This window comes from Notamacropus eugenii, chromosome 2 (genome assembly GCF_028372415.1).
Source record: "Notamacropus eugenii isolate mMacEug1 chromosome 2, mMacEug1.pri_v2, whole genome shotgun sequence".
NCBI classification, from domain to species: Eukaryota; Metazoa; Chordata; class Mammalia; order Diprotodontia; family Macropodidae; genus Notamacropus; species Notamacropus eugenii.
Window position 1 is genome coordinate 101,228,897 of NC_092873.1, and position 17,743 is coordinate 101,246,639.

The following is a 17,743-nucleotide window of genomic DNA, read 5'->3' on the forward strand; positions in this document are numbered from 1 at the left end:
CACAATTCTGAATCATGAAATATAATGGATTCTCCATATTGAAGGTAGAAGAAAAACATCAGACACTAGAGACAAATCTATCACGGTAACAAAGAAATCCATCATAGCAACCAAGAAGTCTATACATATTATCAGGCTTTCCCACAAACAAACACACTTGAGCTTATCTGTCTGCCTTTCTCTCTCCCTCAGGTTAGACTGCTCTGATTAATTTCCTCTCAGCTGTGCTCTATCTCCACTTCTTCCTTTTCCACCCTTCCTGCTCCATACCTTCCTGTCCCATGTAACTTGACTCATGTGACTCAGTCTTCCATGTGACCCAGGCAGATCACATGGATCCATTAATGAATGTGAAGGATCTTCCCATTTAAATTACCATTACAAGCACCACTTTGTGTGATGGCCAAGAACTGGAAATTGAGGGGATGCTTATCAACTGGGGAATGGCTGAACAAGTTTTGGTATATGAATGTAATGGAATAACATTGTTATATAATAAATGATGAACAGGCAGACTTCAGAAAAACCTGGAAAGACTTACATGAACTGATGTTGAGTGAAGTGAGCAGAACCAGGAGAACAATGTGTACAGTAACAGCAATGGTTTATTATTACTAACAGTGATAGACTTAGCTCTTCTCAGTAATGTGAAGATCTAAGATAACTTCAAAAGACTCATGATGGAAAATCCTATCATTATTCATCAAAAGTACTATGGAGTCTAAATGCAGATTGAAGCATAATTTTACTATTCCTTTTTTTCTTCTTTCTCATGGTTCCTCCCATTGGTTCCATTTCTTCTCTACAACATGAGTAATATGAAAATTGGTTTAATATGAATGTGGATGTAGAGTCTATATCAGCTTGTATGCCTAGGATGGGGGAGGAGAGAAAGAGGGAGAAAATTTTAGAACTCAAAATCTTCTAGCAATGAATTTTGAAAACCAAAAATAAATTAATTTAAAAAATTAGCATTGAGCAAGTAGAAGCTAATGACTCTATGAGAAAACAAGAATCCATCAAACAAAATCAAAAGAATGAAAAAAATAGTAGAAAATATAAAGCACCTCATTGGAAAAACAATTGAGCTGAAAAATAGATTGCAAACAAGTAATTTAAGAATTATTGGTCTACCTGAAAGCCATGATCAACAAAAGAGCTTGTACAGCATTTTCCAAGATACTGTCAAGAAAAACTTCCCTGAGGTCCTAGAAACAGTGGGTAAAATAGTCATTGAAAGAATCTACTAATCAACACCTGAAAGATATCCCCAAATGAAAATACCAAGTAATATTGCAGCCAAATTCCAGAATTATCAAGATGGTCAAGGAGAAAATACTGCAAACAGCAAGAAAGAAACAATTTAAATATTGTAGCATCACGGTCAAGATTATGCAGGAGTTAGTTGCTTCTACATTAGAGGATTGCAGGGTTTGGAATATGATTTCCCATAAGGCAAAGGAGCTTGGATTACAATCAAGCATCAGCAAAATTGAACATAATCTTTCAGGGGAAAAGGTGGACATTCATTGAAATAGGGAATTTTCCATCATTCCTGATGAGAAAACCAGAGGAAAGAAAAAATTAAATCTTCAAATACAAAATTCAAGAGAAGCACAAAAAAAAAATAAACAGGAAATAAAAGAAAAAAATCTTATTCAATGAGGTTAAACTGTTTACATCCCTATATGGGAAAAAGAAACTCAGTTTTTGATAAAACTGCTAGGGAAACTGGAAATTGTGCCCTTCTATCTGACAGGAAGGGAAGGACCGCCTTTCTGGTGGGGTAAGGGAGAGGGGAGTGAGAAAGCGCGAGGAATTCTTTCTTTTTGCGGAAATGGTAACGGAGGGGGGAGTCTTGTCTTTGAATGAGGGGCGGCTGAGGCTCGCGCTCCACTTCAACCTGGTATCTCTCCCTGGAAAGAGACAGAGGCCCCTCCCCAGTCCGGGTGTGGTTAGTGCCTAACATTCTGAGGCGCACGGACCTGGAAGCGCGCATTCCCCAAGGGGAGCGGGAAGGGGAGCTGGAAGAGTAATGGGGAAGGGGAGAGGGACCCCAGAATCTCATGCTCCTGGCTCACACTGGCCGCAGCTCCTTCTTCTCCTTTCCGCTGCCTACTGCACTTATCGATTCCCCTCCTCTGCTCAGGCTGGTGTTGCTGCAGCTTTGCCACCCTAGTCACATCCTTCCCTCCCACCACCACTACTTTTTTTCTTTTCCCTTCCTCGTCCCTTTCTCTCACCCTCCTTCACATTCTCTCCTTTTCATTTCGTCCCCTCCCCTCCCTCTAGCGCCAAGTCTGGAAATATTAAAGCACCAGGAGGTGGCATTGACCTTTGTCTGAAAGTTGTTCCCCTAGCCCTCAGCAGCCTCTGAGGACGCTCCCAGTAGGGTCTGGAGCAGGCGGGATCATGGTCAGGATATTCTCATTCTTCCTTCTGGAGCCTGAGATCAGGCCGGTGCAGTAGGAGGTCTAAGTCTGGAAGCCAGAGGGAATGGTCTATGTTTGGAGCAGAGTCCCCTTGTCTCATCCACAGAGACAAGCGAAGCAGGACATGGAAGGAGCTTATTTAGTAAAAAAAAAAACAAAAACCCCAAAACCCCAAACCAAAAAACAAAACATTTATTAAGGCTGTGTAGGTCGGGGCTGTGCAGACAGTGGGGTAGGGAGTAAAATATAAGAAGACTGGAAAGATGAGGAGAGAGGGCTGTGAATGCCAAAGTATCGGATATTTGCTCCTTGTAGTGATGGGGGGGCTCCCAGAGTATGATGACTAGCATTTGGGCATAGTGGGACATATGCTTCAGAAAGATCATTTTAATCACTCCTAAGAAGATGGACCAGACACCTGAGATACTCAGCAGGCTATTGCAGTGGTACAGCAATGAGGAGATGAGTGTCTGCAGCAGGGTGGAGGCAGTGTCAGAGGAGAGGAAGAGGAGAGGAAGAGGTAGATGAGAGAGATGTCATGGAAATCAAATTGACAAGCCTTGGCAGCGGATTGGGTATGAAACTGCGTGTGTGTGTCTCTGTGTGTGTGTATGCAGATGGGTGGGTGGGTGTTGGTGAGTGAGAGTGAGGAGTCCAGATAACACAAAGCTTGGCAGATGCATGACTGTGAAGATGGTTTGGGGATCCTGAGTAGTAGCTTGGTATCTGAACTCTTTCTTTTTACGATGTTTACAAGGTTTTGTTTTGTTTTTTTTTAGTTTATTTCTTTGTTCTGTTTTGACATGGAGCAGATTTGCTTTATCATGTTCAAGTACGTTTGTAGTTTGAGTTTCTTTTAGGAAGTGACTGGTAGATTTTGTTTATAGTTCTGCTTAGTGCTGTGATTGTAAAGATCTGGGCAATATTTCTCATCATTTCTAGGTATTTCAGTGGGATAGAGCTGTCAGGTGTTTCAATATTTACTAAATTATATATTCTTAATCTGGTTTCCAGCTCCATTTTTAATATGAGATATTTTAAGTTTTCTTCTTTTTTCCATTCATTGCCTTGATTTTCATATTTCTTGTTGTCCAATGGAGTCATTATCTTTATCTTGGTCCTTTCTGATTTTCAGGGAATTTAGTGCTTAGGAAAGGTTTTTAGTTTCTTATTCCAAACTATTAATCCCCTTCCTAATTCTTTTTGGCATAGCTCTCATGTCTGTTCCAATTATTTTTCTCATGTACTCTCATTTCATTTCTAAAAACAGTTTTTAAGTCTTGGATCATCTCTTCCAGGAATTCTAATTGAGTTGACACCCAACCTGTATTTTTTCTCTGAGTCATTGTTTATAGATGTTTGGAAATTTTCCTTGTGTTCTTTACTGTATTTTTTAAGCTTCCCTGCTAACAAAATAACTCTTTATGTTTGGGTTCATTTTTCATAGCACATTCTTTTAGCTGATTTCTTGCCTGAGTCTTGTGTAAGGGGTGAACTTTGTTGTTGTTCTGGAGTAAAAGTCTGCTGCTTTTGTGAGGATTGAGTTCTCTGTAATTTTAGGATCTGAAGGAGAGATTGAGGACCTGAAACCCCTTGCCATGAAGGTCTACCTATGTAGTCTAATTCTGGGCAAGTATATTTGCTGTCCTCAATCTATTTCTGACCTGAGTTTCAGCTTGATCAACAGTGGGATGCTATTGGACTCTGCCTCTATCAGATCTCTGGAAGGTTTTGTTTGTTCATAGGGACAGATGTATAGTCTACCCTTTGATCTGGTATTCATGCCCTACTATTTCCTTTGCAGCCTGGGGTAGATGTTGGAACTGAGACTCTGGTCTGTTCCTGGGCTGTGAGCCATACTACAGTTCCTTCCTTCTGTACATTTTCCTTTATAAGTAGTCCAGGACACCACTTAGGGCCTCCCTAAGCTAGAATGCCATCCTCATAGGCAGGGCCCATTTAGTCTGCCCTGGATCTATGACCTAGATCTGGGCAAATGGACAACAAAGCTATGAGTTGGCACTTGTATCCACTACAGTGCTTTGGTCCTGGTTTTACATGCTTTGGTTTGGAAATAAGACATCGTCTTGACCTGGTGCTCATTCTCTTCCTGAGCAATACAGTATTCTGTTCCCATCTCATTAAAGACCTCTCTACCTTTCTCTCTGCGCTAATATGAGCTAGACAAATGACTCAATGGGACTTGTTCTGCATTTCCCCTTCGAGATTCAGGTTGCTGCCTTTTCTACATGATTTTAAAGTTTTTTTGGGAGGGGAGCTTGCCTTTCTAACTTCCTGCTAGTCTACCATCTTGGCTTTATTTCCCTAAACACTGAGGCTGTCCTAGAGCCCTTGCCTAAGGCTGAAGAAGGACAGAGCTAAAAATGGAGCTTGTCTTATTGCACTAATTTTCTGTTTTCCCACCCATGAACCCTATGTTTAGGATCACGAAAAGTGTGAGGATTTGGGAAGAGAGTGAGGGGACGAAGATGGTAGCTTTGGAGCTGGGATTCAATCAGGACTCAGATAAATGGGAATGGAGCTGTTTCATCTGAGAGGGACCACTTCAAGTGGACAGCAGCTGCTAGGAATATGGGGGCATACACATAGAAAGGAGATCTATGGTGGAAGCAGATGGAGACTCCTGGATCTCTTCGCTATCAGTTTTGTTAATCACTCTCTGGCTAGAAGCAGCCAGTGGCAAGTGAGAGACTATCCCATCTCTTCTTTCTGTTCACACTAGATCCTCCCCACACAGCCTTACCAGAACTTTTTCCAGTTTCAGGGAAGGGATTTGTCTATGGAGGGTTAGGAACAAGGGGAGGGTTGAATGTTGAACACACAGTCCTGAAAACTAACTAGAAATTGATTATTTCCCCTTTGGTCCCTTGAGTTCCAGAGAACAGTTGCTAGGCATATCAACTAGCTCAGAAGCTGAAGGAACCCTCACACACCATTGAATCCAGAGACTGCTAAAGTATGGTTGAAGAATCCTTTAAGGTCCCTTATACCCTTTCCGAATAGAGGCTGCGTTAAAAATTGCTTCATCATAATACTAAGACTCTGTCTCTTACAGTCTTTATTCTCCTCCTTGTGTGAGGTCAAATTTTCTCCATATACTCTACCATAAACAACAACCTGAATGCAGAATCAAATAGGACAATTGAACTGTTTCTTATTGATTCTGACATTAAAGAGTTTTGCAGGAATATATACAATAATGTGACTCTTCTCATGAATTTTGCTTTTTCTAAACATTTATTTTTTATTCAAAAAAGTTTTTCAACATGTAAAAGATTCATTATTCTTATTTGAAATGTATTACTAAATAGTTAAAAATCTTACCAATTCTCATTTATAATACAATAGACATTGACAGAGTCCCCATAAACCTAGACCAGCCTGAATCACAATAAGACAAAATTGGGAAACAGGCAAGAAAATGAATAAATGTACAATGTAATGCAGACAATATTCATAAATGGTCAAATGTAGCACCCAGGAATCATGTACAGGTGAGTGACCTGCATTTATCTGTGAGTTTCATATGATATTCCATGGAATGTGAAGAGCCCAATCTGGCCAGCCCAGAGAGTCTCTCTCTGCAGGAAAATGGTGAGAAAGAAGAATGGATCAATAATCGAGGAACACATTTTGAAAGGTCTTGAGTCCCAGGAAGTTGAGCTTCATATCAAATGGAATGAGGTGTCATTTTAAGTCCTCAAGAGAAAGAGACTGACCCATCCACAGAGAGACAAGAATGCCAGGAACAGATATGGGGTGGTTCTCATCCTAAGAAGAAAAAGGAGTGAATTTTGAGGTCCACTCAGAGCTGAAAGTGCACGCAAAGGACTTCACTGATGTGGGCAGGGAATCAGAATGGGGATGGTGACTGAATTTCTTGTCCTGATAGGGAAATCCCCATATTGCCTTTGGCTTGGGCAAAGCTCAGGATGGCAGGAACATGCATCAGGTTGGGATGTACACTGCAATGAATTCATTTCATTTCAAGTCTTTTTGTTACTGAGAAAGCTCAGAGTGGTTCCTCCCTTTCTCTGAGGAAATAAGAGAAAGTTCAATTAATCTTTCTTCATTGTCCTTTAGCCTGAAATTACTCTTTTTTCCCCAAACCCTGATCCAAATCCACCCAAGATGATGTCTAGGTAGAGGTCCCAGTCACAGAGGCAGAATAATGGCACAGAAAAAGATGAACAAGCTACCATTTTCACTTTCTCATTATCCCTCCTTCTTCCCACTCCTTTGGAAATACAAGCTCAGTGTGTGTCCAGCAAGGCCTCCACATGGCCTCCAGCTCACAGCCTGCAGGGGAATACCAGAAATGCCAGCTACATATATACAGGATAACATTTCCTTGGTATTTATTTATTAGTGTTATATTTTCAAGGAATTCTCAGTCATTAACACCTCAGGGTGTGGTTCCAAGAATGAGATGTTTAGAAATGCCTGAGCATCTTTCATTCAGAACTTGGAGTTCAGGGAACTGCTTCTGTCTGGGGGTTGAAAAGGCCATGCTTCCTGATGCATTTAAAATGAAGTCAGATGGAGGGTCTGTACTCACCTGGGCCCCTGCACCTGCACAGGAGAACAAGCAGAGCTGTGAAGACTAGGCCTTTGGTCACAAGGAGCCCACATAGTGCTTGGAGAGCTAGGGAATTGGAGAAAATGGAAGAGTGTGGTCGACCTTGGGAGAAAGGTAAACAAGAAAAGTGAGATATAGGTATAGGAAAGCAGTGTTGTGGCAGGGTGAGTGACCCTTAGGTCTAGCCCTCAGCTCTATCTGTAGAGATTCCCTATATTCCCTCTGCTGATTATCTCCTGTGTGTGTTGTCTCCTGTATAATTTATCTTGTACGTCGATTTTTCTAGGGAATTGCTTGTATATTGTCTCTCTTATTTTTCTGTGAGCTCTTTGAGAGCAGAGATGGGTTTTGTATTCCTTCCTCTGTATCCTCAGAGCTCAACAGAGTCAACAGCATACAGTAGGTACTTGACTGACTTGCTGATACATTCCTCCTTAAGTACTGTTCACATTTGGTACACAGTGTGTCCCCTATAAAGGGTTAATGGATTAAGGGTGAAGAAGAGGGGGCCTCCCTGGCTCCTCCAGGGAATAGTAACAGGCTGGAGGCTCCTGAGAATAAAAGAACAAAGAGGGTGTTTGATGTGACACACTAAGGAAGGGGAAGAGGAGAGAGGAAACACAAAGCATCCTTCAGTAGGAATTCTGGTCATCACTTCTCTGCACTGTGTGACTTCATGATGTAGGAAGATTTGATTTGTTTGTGTTTAGTTTTCTATTGTCACAGGGGCCCATAGCAGGGCTGAGGCTCTCAATGAGTCCAGCAGCAATAAGGAATCAACAGCCTGTCCAGATCCAGGAGCTGCACTGGATGGTGGGAGAGAAGGACAGAAATGAAGGGATCTGCTCTTGCAGGGAGCTCCCCCATGTTCTGGGGAATGACAGTGTATGCAGTAACAGGAAGATACAAAGTTCTAACCAGATAAATACAAAGGAATGTTTAGGGAAGTCACTGCCAATTAGGGGGAATGAAGAAAGGCTCCTGTAGAGGGAGGTACTTGAGCTGAGTCTTGGAGGAATCTCCAGATAATTAAAGGTAGAGTTGGGGAGGATTGCTTTGGAGGCTGGGACAGAGACAGTGCTGGCATGGAAATGAGAGCTGGCATGTCCTGTGTGTGGAAAAGCAAGAAAGATTATTTGACTGGAGAATGAAGGATGAGGAATAAAGGAAAGTTCTAGGAATCTAGAAAAGTTGACTGGACCCAGAGTCAGAGAAGGAACCCAGGAGTTTGGATTATATCCTGAGAGTAATAAGGAGCCACTAAAGGTTCTGGGGTGACATAGCCAGATCTCTGTCCATTGGCCATGAGGGAATGCTGTCCAGCTTATCAAGAAGAGAGATGTGTTTAACAGAGAGGAATTGGGTGATTTGTCTGGTTTATCTGGAGATGAGAAAGTGTGATAAACAATATCTACTGACAGAAATGTAGTGGTTCAGGAGGGGAAGGGTTCAGTACAGAGGTGGGGACCCTGTGGACTTCTGTGTCCTTAAGTTCAATCCTTTGACTGAATCCAAATTTTATAGATCAAATCCCCTTGTTTTCATTAATTCATTTTTGTTCCTCATATATGTATATATATTATTACAGCTATATGTTAACGTGGCATTCAACATGAAAAGCTTCCCCAGCCCTGGATTAGCATGTGACACAAAGGAGTGTGGGTTCAGGACTGAAAAATGGCAGCCAGTGCTGAAAGAAATCAGATTTCAAGTCATCCTAAACTTTGAAATGAGAAGAAGGCAGAAACTAGTGAGAACAGTCCCACTAGGCCCAAGGAACTCTCATCTCCCTCTGTTTGCCCTTTTCTTCTCCCATCCAGAATGGAAGGCTGGAAAGAGGTGACCTTAGACTAAGAGTCTGGGACAGCACAAGACAGCCCACACTAACTGCTGAGGGAACTCCTGAGAAAAAATGGATTTCTAAAAAGGAGTTGTACCTGCTGGTGGCCAAGGGGGTGGCAGAGGTGGTGAGAGGTACATCAGTGGTAAGTGGAGAACATTTGGTGGTCTTGAACATTGTGGCTGAAAGAACAGAAGAAGGAAATACCTGGCTCTTGACCACACACCTTCACCTTTCTTCTTGTCCCTGTAGGGTCCAGAACACTAGGCTGCTGGCCCCAGTGAGGTGTTGGGCCTTAAAAAAACCTTTAGGCATCATATGCAGGCATGCTGTGGGTAATAGATGATAGTATATCATATTCCATTCTTTATGTATTGTTATCTATTCTAGTCTATTTATTCTACTGCCAAAGTGACCATCAGATTCCTTTTCCACCCCCAAGGCAGTGGAAGGGCCTGATACTTCCTCTATCCCCAGGATTAGGGTGTGGTTCATGTCCAGAATGAAGGCAATACTAACTTGTTTCCAGCTTCAGAGCATTTATGATCCACCAAAAGTGTATTTCCCATACTCATTGTTAAAATGGTACACTTTCCTCCTCAATTGTGCTGTACAAATGAGGAACTAAGTCTAACAGAGGTAGAAGGACCTCTTAGGGTAATAATATAATCAGTTTCACCACTGAGACTTGACCCTGTGTCTATTCTTTTCATCAGAATTTGCCAGGATCTGCTCCAACAATATATCTGGTGGAACTCACCACCCTGTCTTCTGAGGTCAGAGCTTCAGGCATCTTAATCACTGAGGCAAAATTCTGTGAGTCTGTGTATATGTTGGGAGAACGCTGTTTGTGTCTGTGCCTGTGTAAGCCACAGGTGCATTTGCATGAATGAGTGTGAGTGTGTGACACTGGACACCCAAGACTTAGCAGCCCCAGGACATATGTTCTGCCCTGCATGGAATGAGAGCAAAGAAGAAAGTGCCTCATCTTCCCAGGAAGCAGAAGAGGAACTACCATCAAAACCAGAATGTGGAAGGAAATGGGGATAGAATGGGAAAAGGAAGGGGCAGGATATTGGAGAGCTGAAAGCAGCTGAGCAGCTTCTCCCTGGAGACCCCAAGGAAGCATATGCTCACATGGTACCATGGGGTCACATTCACGGAAAGTATTTCCTAAGCTCTGCTTGAACTGAAGAGGATTGAGTGTATAGGGACTTACCAGGGGCAACCTCCAGCCTGATTTTTTTGAGAATGTCAATAGTGTTGTTGGCAGAGTCATAGATTCCACACCAATAGATGCCTGAATCCTCCACAGTGAGGTTAGACATGGTGATGGTGATGGTAGCAGTGGAAGTGTCATCCAGCAGGGAGACTCGTGCATCACTAAGTTGTCCAAGGAAGACTGGTGTCCTGGTAATTAGATGATCACACAGCCTTCCATTTTCTTGCAGTTTACACCAGGTTTTCCACCTTGTCTCAACTCTCTGGAGCTTGTAACTGCAATAAACTGTGAGTGTCTGCCCCTCCTCGTACTTCATTTGGAACACTTGTTCCTGTGACCCTAAAAAGCAGATCATCAGGTCAGGGGGAGCCCAGCTGGGTCTGACTTGAGTCCCCTCTCTTCCTTATGAGAAGAATATGAACAAGGTCCTGGGAGCTGGTCTCCTTCAATAACATCTTCCAGGAAAACGTGCCTCCAAGAGCCAGTCCCTCACCAAGGGAGTCCCTAATCACTGGTGTGCTAGAAGACAACTAACAACCAGTTCTCTCAATGTTTTTTCCCTCTTCCTCTGCCCTCTTCCTCTTCTTCCTTCTGCGTTTTCATTCTTTCCTTCTCTTTTCTCTCCCTTCTGTCACTCTCTATATATAAACATATCCATTTCCATGTACATACTTTTTCCACATTTTAAAGCTTAATCTGCATTAACATTCCCACTGCACACTTTTTAAGTTAAGTCAATCAATAGAACTAATACTCACCACTTTATTTGTATGCACTGTTTGCCAATTTTAAAAACTCTCACTAGAAATGTAAGCATCAGTTCGTTCCAATCCAGTGTGAGCTGGCTCTAGCACACCACTGCTCCCATCCCTCCCTAGGCCCTCATGGCCACACAACATTGAACTTCCTCCCTCTGCCACTCTCCTCTCTCTTCTCTGCTCCCTGCCAGTCATCACCTCAACCCTTCCCTCACCAACCCCCACTCCCAGATACCTATTAACAGAAAAGGCAACAGCAGTAGTGGAACTGCTTTGGCCATCATTCTTCCATGGGTCAAGAGGTAGGGGACATGGGAGGTGGTGTCTTCAAGCTGTCTTTTGGCTGATGGATGGCAGGAGGGTGTTGGTCCTGATTCTCCACTTCCAGATTCTGAGCCTCTCCGAAGAAAGAAGAAATAAGAGAGAATGTGGGGAGCTATCGTTGGGGAAGTGGGAGGAGTAGAAGGAGCAGAAGTGCTGACCTTCTAGGGGAAGGATGAGATCACTTATGTCTAGGGCATTCCATTGGTCAGGGCTTTGATTTCGAGGATGACCTAGAGACCCAGCTCAGGTAGAGTCTTGACCCCTACAACCTCTTCTGCAGCTTGTGGTACACCATAGGCTTCTCTATCTCATACATATCTGTCCAGTGTCTAGGTAACCAAAAAGCCTGGGCTTAGGGAAGAGGGTGAAGGAAAGGAGACATGGGCCTAGCACTTCATCAGGATCCAGGAAAATGGAATTGGAGCTGTCTGGTCTGAGAGGATAAACTCAAATGCATGAGAGCTCCTGTCGGGGGGAGGTGTATATTGGGGAATCTATTCAGGAAGAACAACCAGGATATGAGCATGCTATCTCCTCACTCCCACTTCTCCCTGTCCTCTCCTTATGGCCAAGAGAGATCAGTGGGACATGGAGAGACTGAAACATCAACTCTTTATCTTCTTCCTCTACTTCCTGGTCACCCTAAGTCCTTCCTACTAAGACCTCTCTGTCCTTTTTCCATCTCCAGGGAGGTGTTCTGGCTAAAGAGATTTGGGAAAATGAGGAGGTAGGTGACTGCTGGACACACAGTCCTATGGTTTAATCAGAAATTATTGTCCATCATTCCCCTGGGGAAAAGAAAGGGATATATCTAAGACTGCTTTCCATGAAAGTTATGGATGACCATAGAGCATAAATTAATGGCCAAGAGAAACCATTTAAGCCAGAAGTTCTCAATGGTCCAAGGACCTTTGGAAGAGAGCAGGGAAGGGAAAGCACTATATGGTCCCTACTATGTATCAGGCACTAAGCTAAATGTTTTTAACAAGTATTATCTCCTTGATCCTCACAATAATTCATGGAAGTAGGTACTATTGCTAGCTGTCTTTTTACCTTTGAGGAAACTGAGTCATAAAGAGGGTCAATGACTTTGTCAGAGTCACACAATTAATATAATGTCTTAGACTGTATTTGCCCCCAGCACTAATTGACTCCATCCCCAGCATTCTATTTACTGCACAATCAGGTACCTCTCAGGTCCAAAACCTCTTTTTGGGGTTCTTAATAGGGCACAACTATTTACATAATTTTACTAAGTTTGTACTTGCCTCTTAAAATATACATCCCTTTTCCAACAATTTGAGTCCAGATGTTTTTTAATGTACTTCAGCTAAAAGAACATGTTGCTACAAATTGAATGGATAGCAGATTTGAGAATGTAGTCTTGTCCTATTAAGCCAGAAAGTGAAGAGATTTCCATAATTATGTAAAACAATGACACTTGTCACTTTTATTTTTTTTAAAGACAGTTGTTTTTAACTTCTGAAAGTACAGAAACATGTAGGATGTTTCTAATTCTTATTATTATTTCATTGAATTATTTAGTGAGTTGCTGATTCAAACTTATTTTTAATTTTTAATATGGTAAATATTAGTAGATATATCCCCTATAAAAACACATTGAGATTCTCAGTAATTTTTCAGAGTATATTTGAGTCCTGAAACAAAAATGTAAAGAATCACTGGGTTTAAAAGTTCATCTGGGAGAATGTTCTGAGTAGAAAGTCATTTGGTTACCTCTGTGTTCTTTTTTTTTTTATTATTATTTGTTTGGCAGTTATATTCGTTGGAAAGTATGGAATAAAAGTTGACAGGTTTCTGTGTGAGAATTATTATACAGTCTAAAACAGGGGTGGGGAAGTTGATGTGGCCCTCTAGGTCCTCAAATGCAGCCCCTCAACTGAATCCAAACTTCACAGAACAAATCCCCTTAATACAAGGATTGGTTCTGTAAAACCTGGACTCAGTCAAAAGACCACACCCAAGGACTCAGAGGGCCACGTATGGTCTTGAGGCCAGAGGTTTCTCACTACTGGTCTAAAAAGAAGTCAGGGAAGTGTACCACTGAAGATATTAAAGTAATGCTGTAAGGGAAGGAAACAATCTTTGAGTCAAAAGACCTAGGTTCAATTTTTGGATGCAACATTTACTCCTTGGATCTTGTAGTTAGTTATTAGTATTTAGTAACATTTACAAGTTTACTGGGCAAATCTCTTAAGCTGTCTGGCTATCAGTTTCTTTTTATTTACGTATTTATCTATCTATCTATTTATTTATTTATTTAACTTTTAACATTCATTTTCACAAAATTTTGGGTTCCAAATTTTCTCCCCATTTGTCCCCTCCCCCCACCCCAAAACCCTGAGCATTCTAATTGCCCCTAGCACCAATCTGCCCTCTCTTCTATCATCCCTTCCTTCCCTTGTCCCAATCTTCTCTTTTGTCCTGTAGGGCCAGATAACTTTCCATACCCCATTACCTGTACTTCTTATTTCCTAGTTGTATGCAAGAACAATACTCGACAGTTGTTCCTAAAACTTTGAGTTCCAACTTCTCTTCATCCCTCCCTCCCCACCCATTCCCTTTGGAAGGCAGGCAATTCAATATAGGCCATATCTGTGTAGTTTTGCAAATGACTTCCATAATAGTAGTGTTGTGTAAGAACTAATTATATTTCCCTCCATCCTATCCTGTGCCCCATTACTTCTGTTCTCTCTTTTGATCCTGTCCCTCCCCATGAGTGTTGACCTCCAATTGCTTCCTCCCCCCCATTCACTCCCTTCCATCATCCCCCCCACCCTTCTTATCCCCTTCTCCCCGATTTTCCTGTATTGTAAGGTAGGTTTTCATATGAAAATGAGTGTGCATTTTGTTCCTTCCTTTAGTGGAATGAGATGAGAGTAAACTTCATGTTTTTCTCTCACCTCCCCTCTTTTCCCCTCTACTAAAAAGTCTTATGCTTGCCTCTTTTATGAGAGATAATTTGCCCCATTCCATTTCTCCCTTTCTCCTCCCAATATATTTCTCTCTCACCCCTTAATTTCATTTTTTAAACATATGATCCCATCCTATTCAATTCACTCTGTTCTCTCTCTCTCTGTGTGTGTGTGTGTGTGTGTGTGTGTAATCCCACCCACTACCCAGATACTGAAAAGTTTCAAGAGTTACAAATATTGTCTTTCCATGTAGGAATGTAAACAGTTTAACTTTAGTAAGTCTCTTATGACTTCTCTTTGCTGTTCACCTTTTCATGCTTCTCTTCATTCTTGTGTTTGAAAGTCAAATTTTCTTTTCAGCTCTGGTCTTCTCATTAAAAATGCTGGAAAGTCCCCAATTTCACTGAAATACCATTTCTTCCCCTGAAGTATTATACTCACCTTTGCTGGGCAGGTGATTCTTGGTTCTAGTCCTAGTTCCTTTGATTTCTGGAATATCATATTCCATGCCCTTCGATCCCTTAATGTAGAAGCTGCTAGATCTTGTGTTATCCTGATTGCATTTCCACAATACTTGAATTGTTTCTTTCTACCTGCTTGCAATATTTTCTCCTTGGCCAGGGAACTCTGGAATTTGGCCACAATGTTCCTGGGAGTTTCTCTTTTTGTATCTCTTTCACGCGGTGATCTGTGGAATCCTTGAATACTTATTTTGCCCTCTGGTTCTAGAATCTCAGGGCAGTTTTCTTTCATAATTTCATGAAAGATGATGTCTAGGGTCTTTTTTTGATCATTGCTTTCAGGTAGTTCCACAATTTTTAAATTGTCTCTTCTGGATCTGTTTTCCAGGTCAGTTGTTTTTCCAATGAGATATTTCACATTATCTTCCATTTTTTCTTTCCTTTAGTTTTGTTTTGTGATTTCTTGGTTTCCCATAAAGTCATTAGCCTCCATCTGTTCCATTCTAATTTTGAAAGAACTATTTTCTTCAGTGAGTTGTGAAAGTCCTTTTCCATTAGACTAATTCTGCTTTCTAAAACATTCTTCTCCACATTGGCTTTTTGAACTTCTTTTGCCAATTGAGTTAGCCTATTTTTCAAGGTGTTATTTTCTTCAGCATTTTTTGGGGTCTCCTTCAGCAAGCTGTTGACCTGCTTTTCATGCTTTTCTTGCCTGTCTCTCATTTCTCTTCCCAGTTTTCCCTCCACCTCTCCAATTTGATTTTCAAAATCCTTTTTGAACTCTTCCATGGCCTGAGCCCATTGAATATTTATTTTGCCTGTTTGGGATACAGAAGCCTTGATTTCTATGTCTTTCCCTGATGGTAAGCATTGTTCTTCCTCATATGAAAGGATGAGAGGAGATATCTGTTCACCAGAAAAGTAACCTTGTATGGTCTTATTTTTTTTCCCTTTTCTGGGCTACCTCTGTGTTCTTAAAGCATTTTCTGCATATATCTCCCAGAAGCTGATGAGAGCTGCCACTTCTCATGTGCAGTGTCCTGACCTTGAGAAACTGACCAGCCACAGGTTTGAGACTGAGTTTAGAGAGCAGTGAGAACATCCACTGATCTTAAAGAAGATAAAAAGCTAAAGTGAGGCCAGGTAGTATGATACTCAGTCATGTCAAATATCATGTGGGGAAAGATGAAATCTGGACCCTGGTCATGTTCATTTCCATGAGACAAGGGAGAACATGAACCTGCATAGCAGGAGACACAATGAAGGTCCATGAACTCTGTTAGCCTAACGTCATAGTATTACCATTGGGTTAATGCATCCTGTTGTGTGGCAGATTAATTTAGTGGAACAAACTAATTGATTATGCCAAGGGTGACTTGATCAGAATATCAGATCTGCTCACTACCAAAAATGGGAAAAATCCTTTGTGAGATTTCCTTCTGGGAAGAGTGAGAAAGGCATCTATTGACTTTCTTTGCAAAGTTTTGAGTTAACCTAACCTAAATGTTTGTAAAGGGAGTTAAGAGCTACCCTTGGTGGAATTCCTGATATTATTTCCAGGGTTGACCATGGTGGGGGAAAAGAGGGAGGGCAATTAGGCACAGAATGCTAAGTCATCCTATATTATATGCTGTCCTGCCTCCTCTTAGTAGGCATTGATGTGCAGAAGAGCAATAAGTGTGTTGAAGACATATTACTGATACATTTACAAAAAATATGTGACTTTGGTATTTTTATTTTTGCTACTGAGTTTTTTCTTGAGGTGGATCGCTTGCAATGATTGTTGGGCTCCACACAGAGCCCACAAGTGGAAAATGACTAGTTTATCTTCTGCATTTGAAAGATAAGCAAACAGAGGTTCAGAGGAGCTAAGGAACATTTCCAAACAAATAAGAAGCAGAGCTGGGGTAGACCCAAGTTCTCTCAGATCTCAGGACAATGCTCTTTCAGACACATTGTAATTCCTGGATTCAGAGTTCATGCAAAAGGAATCTGCTCTTGACTCATTTCTCATAGTGAGGTTATGGTCTTTAAGAAAAGACAGGAGTAACTTTTTTTGTCCCTTACAAATGGCCTTTTGCTGATTCATGGATATAGTTGAATAGAGCAACTGTCATTGTTTCTACTCCAGAATTAAGAGCAGAGCCAGGTCTGGATAGATCCTGTGGAGTGGGAGGAGGGACTGTTTGGAAGGTAATAGATTAGGAATTCTGTCAGTCAGTAAGTCAGTCCACAAGCAGTTATCAAATTGTGTATGGTCTCCCACTGCATCTGGAGTCATCTTGAGTCATTCAAACCCATATCTGGCCATTGGAACCAGAAAACTCCCAAGGACAAAGTAAAGCTGGTACCCTTGCACAGTCCTCTCTGTTTAAATCCAATTGGTTATGAAGACATTAGAATGCCAATTGTGTATTGGCTCTTGAATGTGAGAGGGAGCCCCTGGAATGTATTGAGAGCACCATATCTTTGTTTTAAGAAATGCAGATTGAAATTCTGGGAGCCAAGGTGGCAGAGTAAGCAATAAATTGCTGTCACTCTCCCATATTGACCTCTGAACAACCAGAAAATAATGCCCCCAGAAAGATCTTGAAACAGCAGAGCCAATAGAAAGATGGACTGGACTCTCCACATGCCTTAGCATAGCTAGGGGAACTGGCAGACATTAGCCTGGAGAACCACGAAGCACTTAAGCACAACCTGGCTTGGGCAGGTATCCTCCAGTGGCCAGAACCCAACAGGTTTCAGTATAGCACTGGGGAAATGTAGAAAAATCTCACCTGGCCTCAGGAAACACCAGGTACCACCAATAGAACCCCAGCTTAACACCAGGCATTTTTCTAGACCCCTTCCAGACTCCTTCCAGCTGCAAGCACCTGTGGCCCCAGCTTACAGAATCAGTGATTAGGCCCCTGGCCCCCCGGCACAACAAGCTTGGGTCAGTGCCCCATTTACTCCAGCAGAAGAGCTCAGCTTTAAAAGCCAGAGATAACCAAACATCATGAACAAAAAGCAGAAACAAACAATGATCACAGAGTCTTTCTATGGGGACAAGGAAGATCAATACATAAAGTGAGAGGACAATATTATCAATGTACCCATATCTTAAACCTCAAAGGGGAATATGAACTTCTCTCAAGAACAAAAAGCCTGGTTGGAGGAGCTCAGGA

General features: G+C 41.8%; 1 protein-coding gene across 1 annotated transcript; it reads right to left on the reverse strand.

Moving 5' to 3' along the window:
- Positions 1-5,636: 5,636 nt before the first annotated feature.
- Positions 5,637-17,409, reverse strand: LOC140522772 (triggering receptor expressed on myeloid cells 3-like). Its single transcript, XM_072638047.1, has 5 exons — positions 17,354-17,409; positions 11,088-11,251; positions 10,092-10,433; positions 7,012-7,134; positions 5,637-6,487 (listed from the first exon to the last, which is right to left on the reverse strand). The coding sequence occupies exons 1-5, from the start codon at positions 17,407-17,409 to the stop codon at positions 6,453-6,455; spliced, it is 720 nt and encodes a 239-aa protein (XP_072494148.1). The 3' UTR covers positions 5,637-6,452.
- Between the last annotated feature and the right edge of the window lie 334 nt (positions 17,410-17,743).

Excerpts from the sequence above, each read along its gene's own strand:
- LOC140522772 (XM_072638047.1), bottom strand. The coding sequence starts at position 17,409 with ATGCCTGGTGTTAAGCTGGGGTTCTATTGGTGGTACCTGGTGTTTCCT. Across the intron at positions 10,434-11,087 it reads GTTGCCTTTTCTGTTAATAG|GGTCACAGGAACAAGTGTTC; the intron begins GTATCTGGGAGT and ends TCTGCTTTTTAG. Across the intron at positions 7,135-10,091 it reads CAGGCTGGAGGTTGCCCCTG|GTCGACCACACTCTTCCATT; the intron begins GTAAGTCCCTAT and ends CTTTCTCCCAAG.